This window comes from Balaenoptera acutorostrata, chromosome 12, assembly GCF_949987535.1.
Source record: "Balaenoptera acutorostrata chromosome 12, mBalAcu1.1, whole genome shotgun sequence".
NCBI classification, from domain to species: Eukaryota; Metazoa; Chordata; class Mammalia; order Artiodactyla; family Balaenopteridae; genus Balaenoptera; species Balaenoptera acutorostrata.
Genome location: NC_080075.1, coordinates 7,141,102 through 7,159,168, shown reverse-complemented (window position 1 = coordinate 7,159,168; position 18,067 = coordinate 7,141,102). Strand labels below are relative to the sequence as shown.

Sequence of the window (18,067 nt, the reverse complement as noted above, 5' to 3'; positions counted from 1 at the left end):
AAGCCAAGGGCCACAGCTTGAGAAAGTTCTCAGCTGACCCAGGTTCCCTGCCAAGCCCTCTTATTTAATCTGATGAGACCACGCTTATGATCACTATGAAAACATTCTGATGACCTTGAGGGCACTGTGCTAAGTGAAATAAGTCAGACAGAGAAAGACAAATACCACCGTAGGGCCTCATTGATATGTGGAATCTAAAAATAAACAAAACCAAGCTCACAGATACAGAGAACAGACAGGGCTACCAGAGGAGGGGGCAGGTGAAGTGGGTGAAGGGGGTCAAACAGCACAAGGTTCCAGTTATGAAATAAATAAGTCCTAGGGATGTAAGGTGCAGCATGGTGACTATCGTTAATAACACTGTGCTGCATATTTAAAAGTTGCCAAGAGAGTAGATCTTCAAAAGCTCTCATCACAAGAAAAAAATTTTTGTAACTATGTCTGGAGACAGAGGTTAACTAGACTTAGTGTGGTGATCGTTTCACAATATATACAAATATCAACTCATTATGTTGTACATCTGAAACTAATACAACGTGAGATGCCACTTATATCTCAAGAAAAATAAATAAGAAAAACTCCTGATGAAAGCAGTCAAAGGTAATGAGTTCTAAATAAAAAAAGAGTAGAAGAATGATAAGGTCTCAATACTTACAGGTCACTACAACACAACACTTTAACCACTTTAAAAGAGAAAAAATAACTGTCAAGCCTATTTTGAGTGGTAATCCCTTTTTCCCTTCTGTTTCTATGTCCTGTGCCTTTTCAATTCTGAAAAATTCAGCACTGCTTATTTAGATGCAAAAAGCAACCATATAATATTGTCAAAACACAATATTGAAATATTTCTTACAAACTTTTTCAATTAAATTCACATAAACTCTTTGCAATTAATTTTTTTGGAGGCTAATTTCTCTGCCAAAGGCAGGGGAAAAGAATGAGATAAAGCCGTGAGATTAACAAGGATTTTCTTCTTTAGCCTGAACTCAACACCAAGTACCTGGAGCACGGGGACTTACTTTGAAAGCTCCGTCATTTCTTCATCATAAATTCTCTTTCTGTCGGACAGTTCGTCTGACAAATATCGAAATATTAATTCTTCAGCCAGAGTAGTTATATGAAAATTTCTGCTTGCCAACAACTGGAACAAAAGAAAAAGTTAAATAATACCACATGGTAATTAATTCTTAAGGACGAAGAGCTCTCTTCCTAGTCAAGGGTCAACAAGGAGGTGGGGGGAAGGGAGTGGTCTCAGAAGACAAAAGGGACTGAGGTGAGAGCAGGGAGGTCGGCCCTGAGAGGGAGGGGAAGGGAGGGGGAAGGGAGGGGAAGGGGGAGGGGAGGGGGAAGGGGAAGGGAGGGGAGGGGAGGGCGGGGGAGGGGAGTCCCTGGCCCCCCTTCCCCGCCCCCCCCCACCATGAGAGAAGCGCAAAAGAAAGGGTTCCCTTGGAGGAAGGAAGAGGCAAGTCCCATTTTGCTAGCATATACGCTTTCCATGAGTAGCATAATGTCAGGGAGGGTGAGTAGCAGGTGGTGGGAGAGAAGAGAGATATCAAAGAACCATCTTGGAGAGTGAAAAGCTGAAGCTACCAGAAAAGCACAGTAAGAATGACTAATAAGGACTTCTCTGGTGGCACAATGGCTAAGAATACACCTGCCAATATGGGTTCGAGCCCTGGTCCGGGAAGATCCCACATGAATTGGAGCAACTAAGCCTGTGCACCACAACTACTGAGCCCGTGAGCCACAACTACTGAAGCCCACACGCCTAGAGCCCATGCTCTGCAACAAGGGAAGCCACCACAATGAGAAGCCCGTGCACCACAATGAAGAGTAGCCCCCGCTCACCGCCACTAGAGAAAGCCTGCACTCAGCAACAAAGACCCAACGCAGCCAAAAACAAATAAATGAATAAGTAAATTTATTTAAAAAAAAAAGGAATGACTAATAAGGTTTTGGGTCTCAGATTTAAGATTACGAATTTGAAGTGAAATTTAATCTTCCTTATTTTGTGGGTTTACTCTAGCATTGTGATGCTATTTATACAGATGCACACAGAAGGCAAAGAGTTGACTTGATCTGGACTGGGAAAGGGCATTGACGGACTGCGGAATTAAAGCTGGATGTGAAGGGGAAGTAGGTGGAGACCGAATAAAAAAGTGCCAGGAATTGTCAGTTCCCAAGAAATACTTACTTCTGAGAGTTTTTCTTTGCACAAAGGACAATGTGGGGCATGGTCCAGGCAGCGCTCGAGGCATTTTAGGCAAAACGTGTGTCCACAGGGCGTAGTGACAGGCTCAAAGAGCAACCTGGAGAAAACATCTGGCTTTTCAGCAAGAAATGTCCAGAAGACATTTTCAAATAACCTTTTTATAAGAATTCTAGAAATCACTTATATCCATTTTCCATTTATAATGTCCTTAATCATATTTTTGGAATAGAAATCAATTGTTATCGAGATATATGTAATTTCTCTGACAATAAAATGCCCATTACATTTAGGATACAAAATTCAGAAAGGCTGAATTCTTCACAGTTGCGTAGATTCTATGTCATCCTACCTCATGCAGAGGGCACACTCAAAATCAGCCACGTCTATCAGGAGCTCTGCACTTTCTCCTACGTTAGAGCTCACGTTCCTTTGGGGTGAGGAATCAGCCTCTGAAAAAGTTAAATGCTATAATTAACACCTGCACATCTGGGAAAGAGCATGCAGTAACTGTATTTCCTCTGGATAAAGTATGTTACACCAATGTAACAAACCATGCTGGATGGGATTTGCGGTACAGCTGTCCCTCCGTATCCCCGTGGGGACTGGCTCCAGGATTCCCACAGATACCAAGACCCCTGATGCTGGAGTCCCTTACGTAAAATGGTGTGGTATTTGCATATAACCTAAGCACATCTTCCCACGTACAGGCATCGCCCAGAGATATTGCAGGGTCAGTTCCAGTTCACTGCAATAAAGTGAATATTGCAATAAACTGCATCACACAAATTTTTTTTTTTGGTTTCTCAGTGCATATAAAAGTTATGTTTATGCTATACTGTAGTCCATTAAGTGTGCAACAGCATTATGTCTAAAAAACAGTGTACATGCGTTAACTGAAAATAATTTATTGCCAAAAGTGCTAACCATCTTCTGACAACACAGGTTTGCCACAAACCTTCAATTTGTAAAAAAAAAAAAAAAAAAATCTGCAAAGCACAATAAAACGAGGTGTGCCTGTACATTAAATCATCTCTAGGTTACTTATAATACTTATAATAATATATGTAAATGCTATGTACTGATAAATCGTTCCTACACAGGGCAAAAGCAAGTTTTGCTTTTTGGCACTTTCTGGAATTTTTTTTCCTGAATATTTTTGATCCGTGGTTGGTTGAATCCGTGAATACTGAGGGCTGACTGTATACAGCCATAATTTATCTGTAAAGCATGAATAAAAGTGAAAGTTATACCTAAATTTTCTCTATTCTTGACTATGAAGTGCTTGTAGGGGTAAACATTTAAACTGTCCTACAATCTTGAAGGTGATATGTTCATTTCATTATTAATTTTAAACTACCTACATAAAATTTTTCTAAAGTATATTGAGTAACACCCAACATTCTATCACTCTAGGGTCACACACTCCGTGACAAAATAGCCTCACTGACCTTTCTTGGGAATTTTTCCAGGGGCGTTCACATCGTGTGCATCCTCCAAATCATTCGGAAACTGTCTCTTTAAACCAGTGCTCAGCGCCACTGGAAGAAAACTTTCTAACACTTCCTTATCCTCTTCACAGTGTAGGCCCAGTATAAAATATAACACTGAAGAATTGGTATTTCTAAACACATCCTGTTTCTCAGATGGATTCTGGTTAAGTAGGAAAAAAGAATCTTGAATATTAAAGAGATCATAGCATCAGAGAAAAAAAAATCATGCAGTAGCCTTTCTTAGAAATCTCTGGAAAAAAAGAGAGCATATACTCTTCCCTCATAATTGGTTTCATCTATTAACTTCTAAGATGAACTTTATACTTTTCATGGTAAAATATAAGGATAATTTCTTCCTGAAACAGATCAACTGAACACCAATCTTCATATATTCAAACCATCCCTCTGCTATCTTTTCTCCAAGACAAAATAATATCAAGTCTCCTGATGTTGTGGGTTGTTTGGAGATGTTCTAAAAGTTTCTTTCAATCTTCAGTGATTTTCATTACTTCCACCAAATTCCTTTAAAAGTGTCAATTCTCAGGTTGAGAAGCCTGAACTGGTCTTAAGAAGTACTTGTAGCTAACGTAATGCAACCTTGTGAGTAACTTGTAAATGTTAAAAATTACATAAAGCTTAATCAAGATAATATTGACAAACACGCGCACTTCCCACCTTAGAACTCCCTGCACTGCCACCTCCCTCCACAGGAGGCTGGCTGTTTACGTGGTTCTGACACTGAGCCGTTAATCTTGTGTTCAACATTCTGCTTTGGACGGAAGATGTTAAATGCCGAGGCACGTTTTCTGAAGCAGGGAAAAACACCTCACACATTACCTGTAAAATTGCCAAGAAGAAAAATATATATTGTAAGACACTTTTGAAAAATACATCATATACCTGAAAGACTCAGAGGAAACTTTGAGGCCACACAGGCCTAAAACATTGACAAGAATAATTACCCTATTCCAACCGCCAATGTTTTAAAATTCAAGTGTTTCTGAAACCACAGTCAACATCTTAAGCATTTTAGCCCCCAGTCCGTGGCCATCTTACTCTTACCAATTACAAAATATGAGCATTGCAGTTTCTTTCAGTTTGGTCCTTACACATCTGCTACAGAAAATCTCCCCTAAGTGTCTCAGGGATGAGAGAGAAACGTGGGGTGTATCGGTTGCAGGGGGTCCCAGACTGAACCTAAGCTGTGATGACCCACAGGATTAAGATAGTTCTAGAGGGCTGCTTAATTTACAAGAGAAGCAGAAGAGTCAACTAGTAAGAACTTTAAAGGAAGAGAAGGTGAAGGGGTGCAATTCTGGCTCACCAGCTTTCGGTGGTGGTGGGAAGTCCTGGCCAGTCCCTCGATGGTCCTGCCCAACCGCATGGACTCAGCTGAATCCAAGGGCTTAAGAGAGGTGTAGAGGATTCGGGTTCGAGCCCTGGTCTGGCGGGTTCGAGCCCTGGTCTGGGAGGATCCCACATGCCGCGGAGCAACTGGGCCCGTGAGCCACTACTACTGAGCCTGCACGTCTGGAGCCTGTGCTCCGCAACAAGAGAGGCCGCGATAGTGAGAGGCCCGCGCACCGCGATGAAGAGTGGCCCCCGCTTGCCGCAACTAGAGAAAGCCCTCGCACAGGAACGAAGACCCAACACAGCCAAAAATAAATAAATTAATTAAAAAAAAAAGAGAGGTGTAAAGGATTCACTGAAACCTCAACAAAGAATCCACCCACTGCGCTGCAGGTGACAGATGAGTGCAACAGAACCCACGACCTCTGTGGCAGTGAGGACCAGCATCCCAGCAGGGACGTCAGTGTCCTCGGCAGTGGCCCTGAGGGGTCAGCAGAGCTGCAGGAGGCTGCCAGGGAGGGTACCACATCTCATCAGGAGGCTGGCACTGTTTGCCGCCGTCTGTGACAGAAGATACCTGGCACCCGTAAAATGCTGGAGGGAAAACATCATGTCTGCATGCAAAAGCACCAGACAGGCAAGAATCCACAAGACCTAAATCCCGTTCCTGGGACCATCGTGAATCTGCTTCATCTCTCTGAGCTCGGGCTGAACTTCTCATGATGCTGTTGTAAGGATCAGTTGGGGTAATATATGTTTTACGATTCTTGTGAAAGTTGCAGGTGAGACAAAGCAGGCAGGAATCGTTAAAAATAGCCAGCTCAAGATTCAATATTATTTTGACAAGTTGAAACAGTGATCAAAACCAATGAGTGACAATTTAACAGGATTAACAAAGACCAGTCAACTACACAAGAAAAGGATAAAAAATATTGCTAGAAAGTTCTCATTTAAAAAAAAAAATCTGGCTATTCTGGCTAACTACAGTTCTAACAGAAGCCAACAGTGTGATTTTATCAGGCTAAAAATAAACTCCCAGTGAACACAGGGAAGGTAAAAGTTCACCACCTGCAGCCACTGGATGTAGGGGCTAAAGTTTGGGGTATACAGCAAGGCAGCCAGAGGAGGAAACCTGACAACCCTGTTCTATGGGGAGAGGATGTTAGGTTCAAAGAACTAGTCAAGGCAAAGATGATAGCTCTTCTCTAATATCTAAGACGGTTTAAATTAAGCAGGAAAAACTTTTCTCTTGCTCCAGAGACTAAAACTCAACTGTAGAGTGGAAATTACAGGGTAAGTGTACAGTACAAGTTGAAAATAAACAGTGTTAAAATATGGAAACGTTGATGTAAAAACAAGGACTCCTCATCATCGGAAATGCTAAGACTGTGTACCTACCGTACAGGCTTTTTTATAGGGCAGGTCCCTACGTCAAGTGTGACTCGATGACCTCTAATAAGACTGGGTTAAAGATTTGCATAAAAGAGCAGGTGTTTCTGCTCCGTGTTGGTGAAGCTTCGCTGAAAATTTCAAGTCAACCTATGTAGCTGAATTGATATCTTTTGCATATATCATGATGTCTCTTACAGGGCTTCTGCACAAACTACAGTCCTTGAATTACAAACTCTAGGATAAATCACTTTGCCTCCCCAGCTGTACACATCTACCCTGCCTCACGAATACGTGTCATTATTTCAGCAGAATTGAGGTATGTGTACATGGTCTCATGAAACACACTGCATTATCAAATGCATGAACTCATCATTACCACTGTGTGTTTTAAATCACACTGTCATGAATATTCAGAACTACATTTCTTGTTCATTTTACATGTAGCAGCTACTCAGCATGGACACAAAGGCTGAAAATAAGACTTCAAGAAGAAATTCATTGAAAGGAAATCACACCTTCTGCACTTCTTTCTTCACTGAGTTACATTCAGGATTCAAAGCAAGGCAGTGGAGAAACTCCTTCAACACTTCCTTACTTCTTCCCAGTCCAGAAAGAGCCAGAGCTTTCACGTGATGTCCCTGGATTCATCCAAAGATATACATTTGAAAAAACAGTGTGATGATATACTTTTGTACAAACAACCCTGAAATAAAAAAAAAATCACTGGAACTGTTTTATTTGCACATTAAGTAGAATAAACACAAACCCACCGAGGATGGCTCTAGCTCTACTGCCTTCGAAACTGGGCAAACCTGAATGTCCCACAAGTGCAACACACAATCAGAACACAGGAGTCCATACCTGGAATGTGAGCCCAAAGCAGTTCCAAGGGACATGCTAAGAGAGAACTGTCTACCACCCTTCACTCACCCAGTAATCACAGGTCACTACCATTTTCCTGTCTTCAAGGAGCATACAGTCTTGTGGGAGCACACAGACAGGACAGACACAAAGTGTAATATACAAAGTCCCACAACAGAGATGAACAAAATGCAATATGGGTCAGTATTTTCCAAAAGCATTTTGTTTTTGCTTTATGGATGCAATGCGGCAACGAAGACCCAATGCAGCCAAAAATAAAAATAAATTAATTTAAAAAAAGAGAGGGCATACTTGTCTTGCTCCTGACCACAGAGAAAGGCTTTTAACTTTTCACCACTGAACATGATTTTGGCTGTGAGCTTATCATATATAGCCTTTATTATGCTGAGGTTCATTCCTTCTATACTTAATTTGTTGAGAGTTTATATCATAAAAGGGGGCTGAATTCTGTCAGATGCCTTTTCTGCATCTATTAAGATGACCATATAATTTTTATCCTCCGCTCTGTTAATGTGGGGTATCACACTGACTGATTTGCATATGTTGAACCATCCTTGCATCCTAAGGATAAATCCCACTTGATCATGTTGTAGTGATCCATCACTGTGCTCTTTAATTTGGTTTGCTGGTATTTTGTTGAGAATTTGTGCATCTACGTTCATTAGAGATAATTGGCCTATACTTTTCTTCTCTTGCAGTGGCCTTGTCTAGCTTCAGTATCAGGGTAATGCTAACCTCACAAAACGACTTTGGAAGTGTTCCATCCTCCTCAATTTTTGGAAGAGTTTGGAAAGGATTGGCATTAATTCTTCTTTAAATCATTGATAGAATTCATCAGTGAAGCCACCTGGTTCTGGGATTTTCTGTTCTGGGAGATTTTTCATTACTGGTTCAATCCCCTTGATTGTTATTGGTCTGTCCAGATTTTCTAATTACTTCTTGATTCAAGACTTGGTAGGCTGTATGTTTCTAGGAATTTACCTATTTCTTCTAAATTATCTAATTTGTTGGTTTATAAATATTCAAAGTAGTCACTTTGAACCTTTGTATTTTTGTGGTATCAAATGTCTTCTCTTTTACTCATAATTTTATTTATTTGAGTCATCTCTTTTTTCCCTAGTCTAAGGGTTTGTCAATTTTAACTTTTCAAGAAACCAAATCTTAGTTTTGTTCATCTTTTTTTTTTTTTTAATAATTTTGCAGCTCAGATTTCTTTTTTTTTAATCTTTTATTTATTTATTTATTATATTTATTTTTGGCTGTGTTGGGTCTTCGTTTCTGTGCGAGGGCTTTCTCTAGTTGCGGCAAGCGGGGGCCACTCTTCATTGCGGTGCATGGGCCTCTTCACTATCACGGCCTCTCTTGCTGCAGAGCACAGGCTCCAGATGCGCAGGCTCAGTAGTTGTGGCTCATGGGCCTAGTTGCTCCGTGGCATGTGGGATCTTCCCAGACCAGGGCTCGAACCCATGTCCCCTGCATTAGCAGGTAGATTCTCAACCACTGCGCCACCAGGGAAGCCCAAGTTTTGTTCATCTTTTATGTTGTCTTTCTCATCTCAATTTCATTTATTCCTGCTCTAATCTTTATTACTTCCTTCTGCTAACTTAGTTTGTTCTTTAGGTTCTTGAGATTTAAGGTTGTTTATTTTTTTAATTTTTTAAAAGCATTAGTATATTTATTTATATTTATTATTTTTGGCTGTGTTGGGTCTTCGCTGCTGCATACAGGCTTTCCCTAGTTGCAGTGAGCGGGGGCTACTCTTCATTGCGGTGGCTTCTCTTGTTGAGAAGCATGGGCTCTAGGCACGCGGGTTTCAGTAGTTGTGGTACGCAGGCTCAGTAGTTGTGGCTCTCGGGCTCTAGAGCACAGGCTCAGTAGTCGTGGTGCATGGGCTTAGTTGCTCTTTGGCACGTGGGATCTTCCTGGACAAGGGCTCAAACCCGTGTCCCGTGCATTGGCAGGCAGATTCTTAACCACTGCACCACCAAGGAAGTCCCTGAGGTTGTTTATTTTAGATCTTACTTTTTTCTTAATGTAAAAGTTTATTGCTAAAACGTCCTCGTTAGAACTGCTTTTGCTGCATCCCATACATTTTGGTATGCTGTGCTTCCACTTTGTTTCGTCTCTGGATATTTTTTTATTTTCCTTTTGATTTCTTCTTTGACTCAGCGGTTGTTCACAAGCCTGTTGTTTAATTCCTATGTATTTGTGACTTTTCTAGCTTTCCTCCTATTATGTATTTCTAGTTTCATACCATTGTGTCTGGAAAAGATACTGGATAAAATTCCAATCATCTTAAAATTATTAAGACTTGCTTTGTGACCTAGCATATGATCTATCATGAAGAATGTTGTCTGCCCTTGAGAACATATATTTTGCTGCTGTTTGATGGAATATTCTGTATATGTCTACTAGACTCATTTGATCAAGTAGTCCATTATTCCTTATTCAAGTTCAAGTCCATTATTTCCTTATTGATTTTCCATCTGCATGACCTGGCTTCAGTGGATCATCTAAACTCACTTTCACCTGAAGTTGGCTGTGAGGGCACCAACTGGGTAGGGGTGCATTGGCACCATCTCCATGCAGATCTGCCAGCTGAGTTCAGCACTGGCAAAGACCGTGGGGACACTCAGCAGACAAGACTGCCAGCCTCCCATGGGTATCTGCAATGGCAGTGGCAGCTAGGGCTGCTGGGGTCCTCCTCTTCTTCTTTTCTATGTGTGGGGGGATGTTCTAGCTGAGGGGATCCCTCTGTGGTACCAGGCCTGAGGCACTTGCATTCAGAGCAGCAGCAGAGCGGGAGTCATGAGCTCAGTGGCAGGCAGAACTACCATGGCCCCTGTGGCCTGGGACACAGGCTCACTTGCTGTGATGATGGAGTCAGTATCTGAGGTGCAAGTGTGTGTACATCACCCATGCAACCGGGCTCTGGGTCTCCCTGCAGTGATTTGTATTTAAGGGGGTCAAGAGCGGGCAAGATGCAGCAGCAGCAAAGCCCAGGGATAACAGGGCACAGAGGTGTTCCAATTGAGGAGGAAGGGATGGAGCACAAAGCAATAGCTGCACAGTTTGGTGACAGAGAGTCAAAGTCCCAACTGCGGACCCAGGGGGCGGGGCACAGAGCAACAGCTTCATGGTCTGTTGGCAGAGTAGCAGATGGCAGAGTAGCAGATGCATAGTCCCTAACTCACTTGGGCCCCAGGGGGAAGGGCACAGCACAGAGGCAGCTCTGATTCCCACAGGTGGTGAGGCCCTGTGGAACCCTAATCCTCGTGAGTGGGGCACAGCAGCAACTTGGGTTCCTGAAAGCAGGTCTCACCACAGTGAGAGCTCCAGCACTGGGAAGGAGACCCTGGGGAAGGACCCTGGGCAGCTCCATCATCTGGGTTCAGGATTGGTGAAGACTGTAAACGTCCTTGGAAGCAAAGGCTGCAGAGGTCCATGGTGGTGACAAGGATTGCTGAGGTCCTCCTGTTCTCCTTTCCCCATGGGGTGAAATCCCTCTGAGGGTATATTTCTACAGACTTTTAAGTCTGTATCTTTGCATTTAAAATTGATTCCTGTAGGTAGACACCATGTAGTTAGCTGGTTCTTGCTTTGGTCTATTTGTGGTGCACTTCATCACTTCCTTTATATTTGAGTTACAATTTACTGTTTTCCTTCAGACTTGAAAAATTCCTTTAGCATTTCTTGTAGTACACATCTGCTGGCAACAAAGACATGTTTCCTAAAAATGTCTTTATTTCAGCTTCATTTTAAAAATATATTTTTACTGGATATAGACTTCTTGGTTGAAAGGTTTCTTCTTTTGGCACTTTGAATATGCTATTCCAATGTTAACTGGCTTCCACAGTTTCTGATGATATGTCATTAATGATCTTATTATTTTCCTGTATGTCGTTTTTCTCACTTCATGTCATTTTCCTCTTGGTGCTTTCAAGAATTTCTTTTTATCTTTGGATTACTGAGCGGCAGTCATTATGATGTGTCAGGGAGTGTATTTATTTGTATTTATTTTGCTTTGGGGTCATTAAGCTTCTAGATCTGAAATTAATATTTTCTATTAAATTTGGAAAGCTTTCAGCCCTTATTTCTTCAAAATTTTTTCTGCCATTTTCTAGCTTCTCCTTCTGGGATTCCAATTACACATATATTGTACCATATGTTTCTAAGATTCATTTTTCTTTAAACTTTTGTGTTTCTGTTCTTTGGGTTGTGTCATTTCTATCACTCTATCCTCAATTTCACAGATTCTTTTGCCGTGTGTAATGTGCTATTGAGCTTATATAGCAATTTTTTATTTCACCATTTGTATTTTTCAGCTCTAGAATTTCCATTTTTTATAGTTTCAATTTCCCCCTTGGGACTGTCTATTAATTCAAAGACACCATACTTTCCTTCAATTTTCTGGACATAATTTCATTTAATTCTCTAAACTTACTTATAATAGCTGCTTTGAAGTCTTTTTCTGCTAAATGCAACTTCCAGGCCCACAGGAAGACAGTTTTTACTGACTATCTTTTATCCTGAGTAAAAGTCAACAATTCCTCTTTCTTTGCATGTCTAGTATTTTTGGTTAACACTGGACATTTTACATAACATGTTGTATCAACTCTGCATTTTGTTGTATTCTTCTGAGGATTACTGGGTTTTGTTTTAGTAGGCAGTTAACTTTCCTGGATTCAGCTGCATCAACTTATCATTTGCTGGGTTATATTTCTGAATATGGGCAAATCATTGGCTAGTACTGGCCCATCTCTGTTTGCACCAAAAGCTTGGACTCAATATCAGCCATGGCTGCTTGCTTGAAAGGATGGTTTTGCTTGCGTAGAACACCTGCTGCACCAGCCCCAACTGAAGCTTCCATCTCATCTTAACCACAGTTGGCCAACTTCATCCTCCCTTCAGTTCTCTGAATTCACCTTCCAATGGCACCTCCTTTAGTTGCAATAGTAACCTGGAAATAAACTTTTGTCCTTTACTATCTTAAAGTGATTATCAAGGTTGCATTTCTGTTGGAGCGGTTCTTCACTAGACACATATCAAGAACTGAGATTCACAGATTTACAATAAACCCTGAAAATAAAAGCAAAATCCCAAAGGCTAGAGATACATTTGCTGCCTCCCTGACATGTAACTTTGTAGTAATTAAGTCTGTCTTTTGTCAGACACACACTGCCAGGTTGTTAGCACAAAGATCAATACCGTGGAGAAGAATCTAGCTTCAAAGGGCAACATAGGTCTACTGTCAATCAGAAATACTAGACTTGTAATTCACAGCCCTTAAGGCTCAATCACTACTGATAGAAATTACCTCAAAAGAATAAAAGATCAAAGGATCAGAGAAAAAGCATCAGAAATATGAGTAGGAAATGTATTTAGTGAAGCAAACAAGCAACAAAATAAATTTCTGGGCTTGGTCCAACAAACGTTGGCTTCCCATTCTTGGACTCATCCCCACACCCATCTTAATACTCAATCTAATATTAAAACATTTTGTTTTAAAGGATGACTGGTTGGATGAATGGATGGATGGAAGGAAGAAAGGAAGGGCAAGCTACATCCATCCTATTAACCTGGGTTAATGTTTCTTCAGTGTTTCTGAAACAAAGATGATTAAAAAAGCAATACAGCAGGAGAAAAAAATATTTTTATTAGATAATAGAGAATGCTATAGGCATTAATCTCATCACAAGTTCTTTAAAACTTTAAAATCTCTTAAGGGGTTTAAAATTCAAAAATTCACGAAAAAAGTTACAACTTTTATTCTTTGGCTCCTTAATCTTCTTCAAGGACAACTTAAGCTACTCTTATTAGGTTAGCAAACCTTATTTCGTGTCACTAGAGGAAGTAATATTAGACCTTTCCAACCAAGACACAGAGATTAAAATTATTGCAAAATAAATACATACAAAACATTCACCCTTTTACTAACACCATTTATATGCACCATGCATATTAGGGCCCAACTGCTAATCACTATTATTATGATTATAATAATAATATAGTATCTTCCTACTTAAACTGTAATTTTAAACATTTCCTCTTTATTCACCAATTCATAAAATTCTATTAGTTTGTTTATATATTTGTTCAGTGCCTAAGGCATATTATTCAGCTGATCATCTACTAATAGTAATCTAAATTAGTGTTTCCTATCCAGATCCAGTTGGAAACTTGGTCTTTTAAACTGAGTTGGTTTATTATGAAGTGGATTGCTACATTTAGACTATCTACAATTTGAGGGAAATGTACTCTGTCCATAGGTACTCATCACAATGATCTTACTTTATTCTTCAGAAAATCCCATACACAGGTAACTATGTTCAATAACCTGTGACAAACCATAATGGAAAAGAATATGAAAAAGAATGTATATACGTATAACTGAATCACTTGGCTGGATGACAGAAATTACCACAACACTGTAAATCAACTATACTTCAATAGAATTTTTAAAAATCCCATAAATTTACATTTATTATCTCCAAAGCCAACCGATACAAATAAATACCTTAGGCAGGAGAGGTTCATTCTGACAAACTGCACTGGCATCCTGCAGAGCCTGTTCATAGTTCTTCATGGATAAATACAACTCTGCTCGCAGCAGCAATAACGAATTATCACCAGGAGCTGAAAGGCATGAGGAATGGAAATAAATAAAAATGACTGCATTTTCAAAAAATGATCTTTAAGTCATTAAAAATATTAAATTAGAAAACAAACATAAAGGTAAAATAAATAACACCTCCTCTAATCACATGTAGAGTTTAGTAGTTTGATAAGTATATTTTACATAGCTTTTCTCAGGAAATCAGAAAGAGAACGAGTAAGATTTCAAAATGCACCAGGAAAAAAGACTGCTACACACACACTAGCTACAACATAATCTCCATTGAGTAGATGCTGAATCATCTTCATGTTATAACTAGGTATTTAAAAAGAAAAGATTTCAAATAATTTTCTTGAAAGTACACAAGGAAATTCACGCTTAAAAACAGAAAAGTAAAACATAATTTGTTTTTCTATGCAGCTGAGCGGGTGCAGATTCGTACCCATAATATGTTCAGGTAAGTGGGAAAAGAAGGGAAAAAAAATCTTCCTTTTCCCTAGATTCTTCAAACGGAAGAGATCTTGAGAATTACAGTACTCATATGCTACTAAGAACCTAAGTACAGCTTACACAGAAGCTAACAGTGCTCTCGCTATGAACTGATGACAGTGTATGAAGTTGTTGACTAGGCAGGGTACCATGGAAACGTGACAAAGCCAGAGCTCAAGAAAGCAGAACCATCATGGCCATGTTTTTAGGCCGCTGGACAGAGTTCACTCTACCCATACTCACTGTAGGGTCTTTGAAATAGGGCTGAAGTGTGCATTTTAGTTCATCAATAAAATTCTGGCGCCTAAAATGTGTTCTCATCTCTCCACTTAAGACACATTTTTGGCCTGCTCCAAATCCTTGATCTTGACCTTTTTCTCAAAGTAACCACTTAGTACTTTCCAAAGGCTACCACATCTCCTCTTTGTTTACAGAGTTAACTGGTCAAAGGTGCAGGCAAGGCATGGGGAGCAGGTATTATGTTATTGCTACAAATGTATAATGTAGAGAAGGTATGACAAGGAAAAAAGTTGGAGAAGGGAAAAGTAACAGCAGGAATGGAGGAGCCAAACAAAAAAAGCTGAATTTTAAAAAAAGACACTGACTGGCTAGAGCAGAGATGAACAACTTTTTCTGTAAAAGGTCAGACATTAAATATTTTAGGCTTTGCAGGGAAAGAGGTCAACTTGAGGATATTATTCAGGTATTTATATAAAAAGAGAGAAAACAAATTTTTACACCTTTTTTATTGACAAACTTCAAAATATAATAATTTAGTTCTTTTTTTGTAGACTAGGTCTACTAATTAGAAAAATGGAATTCTCTTAGAGAAGACAACATTTTCCTCAATTCAGGTTTAAAGTTAGTGTTCCCTGTCATCAAAATTGATTGAAAATGTTCACCTATTGATCTGTAATGAGATTTTACATATTCACCTTTGAAAAGGCACACAGGTACTACGGAATACTGATGTCAATCCACACGCATATAATTTTAAATTGAGCATTTCATTGCCTGGAAAGTGTTTATAGAATTCTTTTAGATTCTTCTCATGATATTTGCCCCTTTAGTATGTCAATATACACTAAATATAACTGCAGATTAATCATTTTCAACTGAATATTAGATGAAAGTGCCTCAATTGCATGGTTGAATGCATTTTGAAATACAGAAATCTTCCTTGGAGACTTTTGGAAATCTAAGACAAACAAAACAAAACAAAACCGCTGCTGGAAGTACAGTTTGAGCTTGGGAAACATACCTGCGAAGGCATTAAAACAAGCGGGTATTAAATTTCATAGAATGCTCTTTCAGCATCTATCACAAGTAGTATATCTCCTCCCTGTTATTACAGTGAACCACATTGAAAGATCTGTCTAATGTTGAATTATCCTTACATTCCTTGGATAAGCCTTCCTTCCTGACCTTAACTCTTATTACACTGCTGGATTCAAAATATTACTAAGAAATTTAATTAAGGTTTGGGCATCTATGTACATAGGTAAGGCCAGCCTATACATTTTTTTCCTGTGCAAGCTTTACCTGATTACAGTATCAAGATTATACTAACCCTACAAAATGAGATGGAAATCTTTCCAAATTTTTTTATGAGCTATAGATAAAATAAGATGGGAGTTAAACTTCCTTGAAAGTTTGTTAGAACTTGCTTGACAGTAGTGCCTTTGTTCAGAAGAAAATCCCTGAGTTCAATTTCTTTTATGGTTTTCGGTCCATATCAGTCTTTTACTTCTTCCTGGATCAATTCTGATAATTTATAGTTTCCTTAAAATTGTTCTTTTCGTATTGATTTTAAAATCTGTTGTATTTATATCTGCAGTTATACTTTTCTTCATTCTTGATGCTACTTGTGCTTTGCATTTGTCTTCATCACACTTGCCAAACGTGTCTGTTTTACCAGTTTTATAATAAACCAGCTTGACTTGTTACCCAGCTCAATTTTTCCTGTTTCACTAATTTTTCTGTTTTTTCACTATTTTGTTGCTTATACTTTGTGTTAGCTCAATTGATGTTGAGTTTCCTGAGTGAAAAACACATTTCATTACATTTATTTTTAATCTTTTTCTAATGCATTTAAGCCTCCGCTCCTCAGATTCTAAAGGCTGCTTTTACAGAAGTCCAAGGGCAATAAAATTCACTTCCCATCCAGACGTTGAATGAATCAAACTATTTTCTTTGCTGGCTTCTAGCATTTGACAACCCATTTATGAAGCCAGCACTTCATAATTTAACCTATTAAAACATTTAAAATAGATCTCAACACATTTTCTAAGCATCAAGCCTTAAGCTTAATAAAACTGAGAATTTATTGAGGAATCGCTCAAAAATAAATGGAAGAAGAGAAGCAATAAATAAATAAATAAAGCTGACACATTCTTGCATGTGTCTTCTGGTGCACATGACATTCATTTCTATTCGGTATATACTCAGAAGTGGAAACACTGTGTCAGAGGTTGTATATATGCTTAGCTTTAGTAGGTACTCCCAAACATATTTAACTTCTACCAAGTGACATTTTCACCAGCAACATAACAGTTCCAATTCCTTCAAATACTTGCCCAAACTATGTAAATGTTTAACCATGTAAATGGTTAAACTTTCATTTTAACCATTCTGGCGGGTATACAGTAAGATCTTATTTTACTTTCAATTTGCATTTGATCACTAATTATGTTGGGCACCCTTTCATATGTTTATTGCCCTTTTGAGATCTACTTTTATAAAGCATCTGTTGAAGTCTTTGCCTATTATTTGGACAGATTTTGTTTTTGAACCATAGGCATTCCTTCAATATTCTGGATTTGCATTCTCAGTAAGATACATATTACATATACACACCACCTTTTCACTCGTTTAGGGGGTCTCTAAGGAACAAAAAGTTCTTCATTTTAATCAAATCAAATTTATACTTTTTTTTTTTTTTTTTTTTTAATTTTATTTTTATGGCTGTGTTGGGTCTTAGTTTCTGTGCGAGGGCTTTCTCCAGTTGTGGCAAGCGGAGGCCACTCTTCATCGCGGTGCGCAGGCCTCTCACTATCGCGGCCTCTCTTGTTGCGGAGCACAGGCTCCAGACGCGCAGGCTCAGCAATTGTGGCTCACGGGCGCAGCCGCTCCGCGGCATGTGGGATCCTCCCAGACAAGGGCTCGAACCCGTGTCCCCTGCATTGGCAGGCAGACTCCCAACCACTGTGCCACCAGGGAAGCCCCTATACTTTCTTTTATCATCCTTTTAGTGTCTTATTTAAGAAATAATTGCCTGTCCCAAGTTCATATTCTCCTATGATTTCTTTTAGAAATCTAATTGTAATTTCAATGTATGAGGTGAGATAAGTGTCCAGGTTCATTTTTTTTCCATATGAATAAGCAACTGACTCAGACTATTTAAAATACTTTTCTCCCCAGTGAATTCCACTGGCATCTTTGTAGTAAATCAAGTGTCAGTTTCTGTGTGTCTATCCTTGGGCCAATACAACTCTTAATCACTGCAACATTATGGTAAGTCTTGATACTTTATGGCGTAAACTCTCCAGCTCTGTTATTTTTCTTCAATACTGCCTTGGTCATTCACTAATTTCCACCAAAACTATTGGCTGAGACTTTGAAATTGCATTGAGTCTA

General features: G+C 39.3%; 1 protein-coding gene across 1 annotated transcript in view; it reads right to left on the bottom strand.

The window, feature by feature from the left end:
- Positions 1-18,067, bottom strand: part of LONRF2 (LON peptidase N-terminal domain and ring finger 2) — a 34,188-nt gene that overhangs the window by 8,862 nt on the left and 7,259 nt on the right. The window contains exons 2-8 of the mRNA XM_007197297.2: positions 13,844-13,962; positions 6,960-7,082; positions 4,378-4,539; positions 3,661-3,862; positions 2,562-2,661; positions 2,195-2,309; positions 1,020-1,141 (exon numbers count right to left, since the gene is read on the bottom strand). Of these exons, the coding sequence (XP_007197359.2) occupies positions 1,020-1,141; positions 2,195-2,309; positions 2,562-2,661; positions 3,661-3,862; positions 4,378-4,539; positions 6,960-7,082; positions 13,844-13,962 (943 nt within the window). The remainder of the gene's footprint in view (positions 1-1,019; positions 1,142-2,194; positions 2,310-2,561; positions 2,662-3,660; positions 3,863-4,377; positions 4,540-6,959; positions 7,083-13,843; positions 13,963-18,067) is intronic.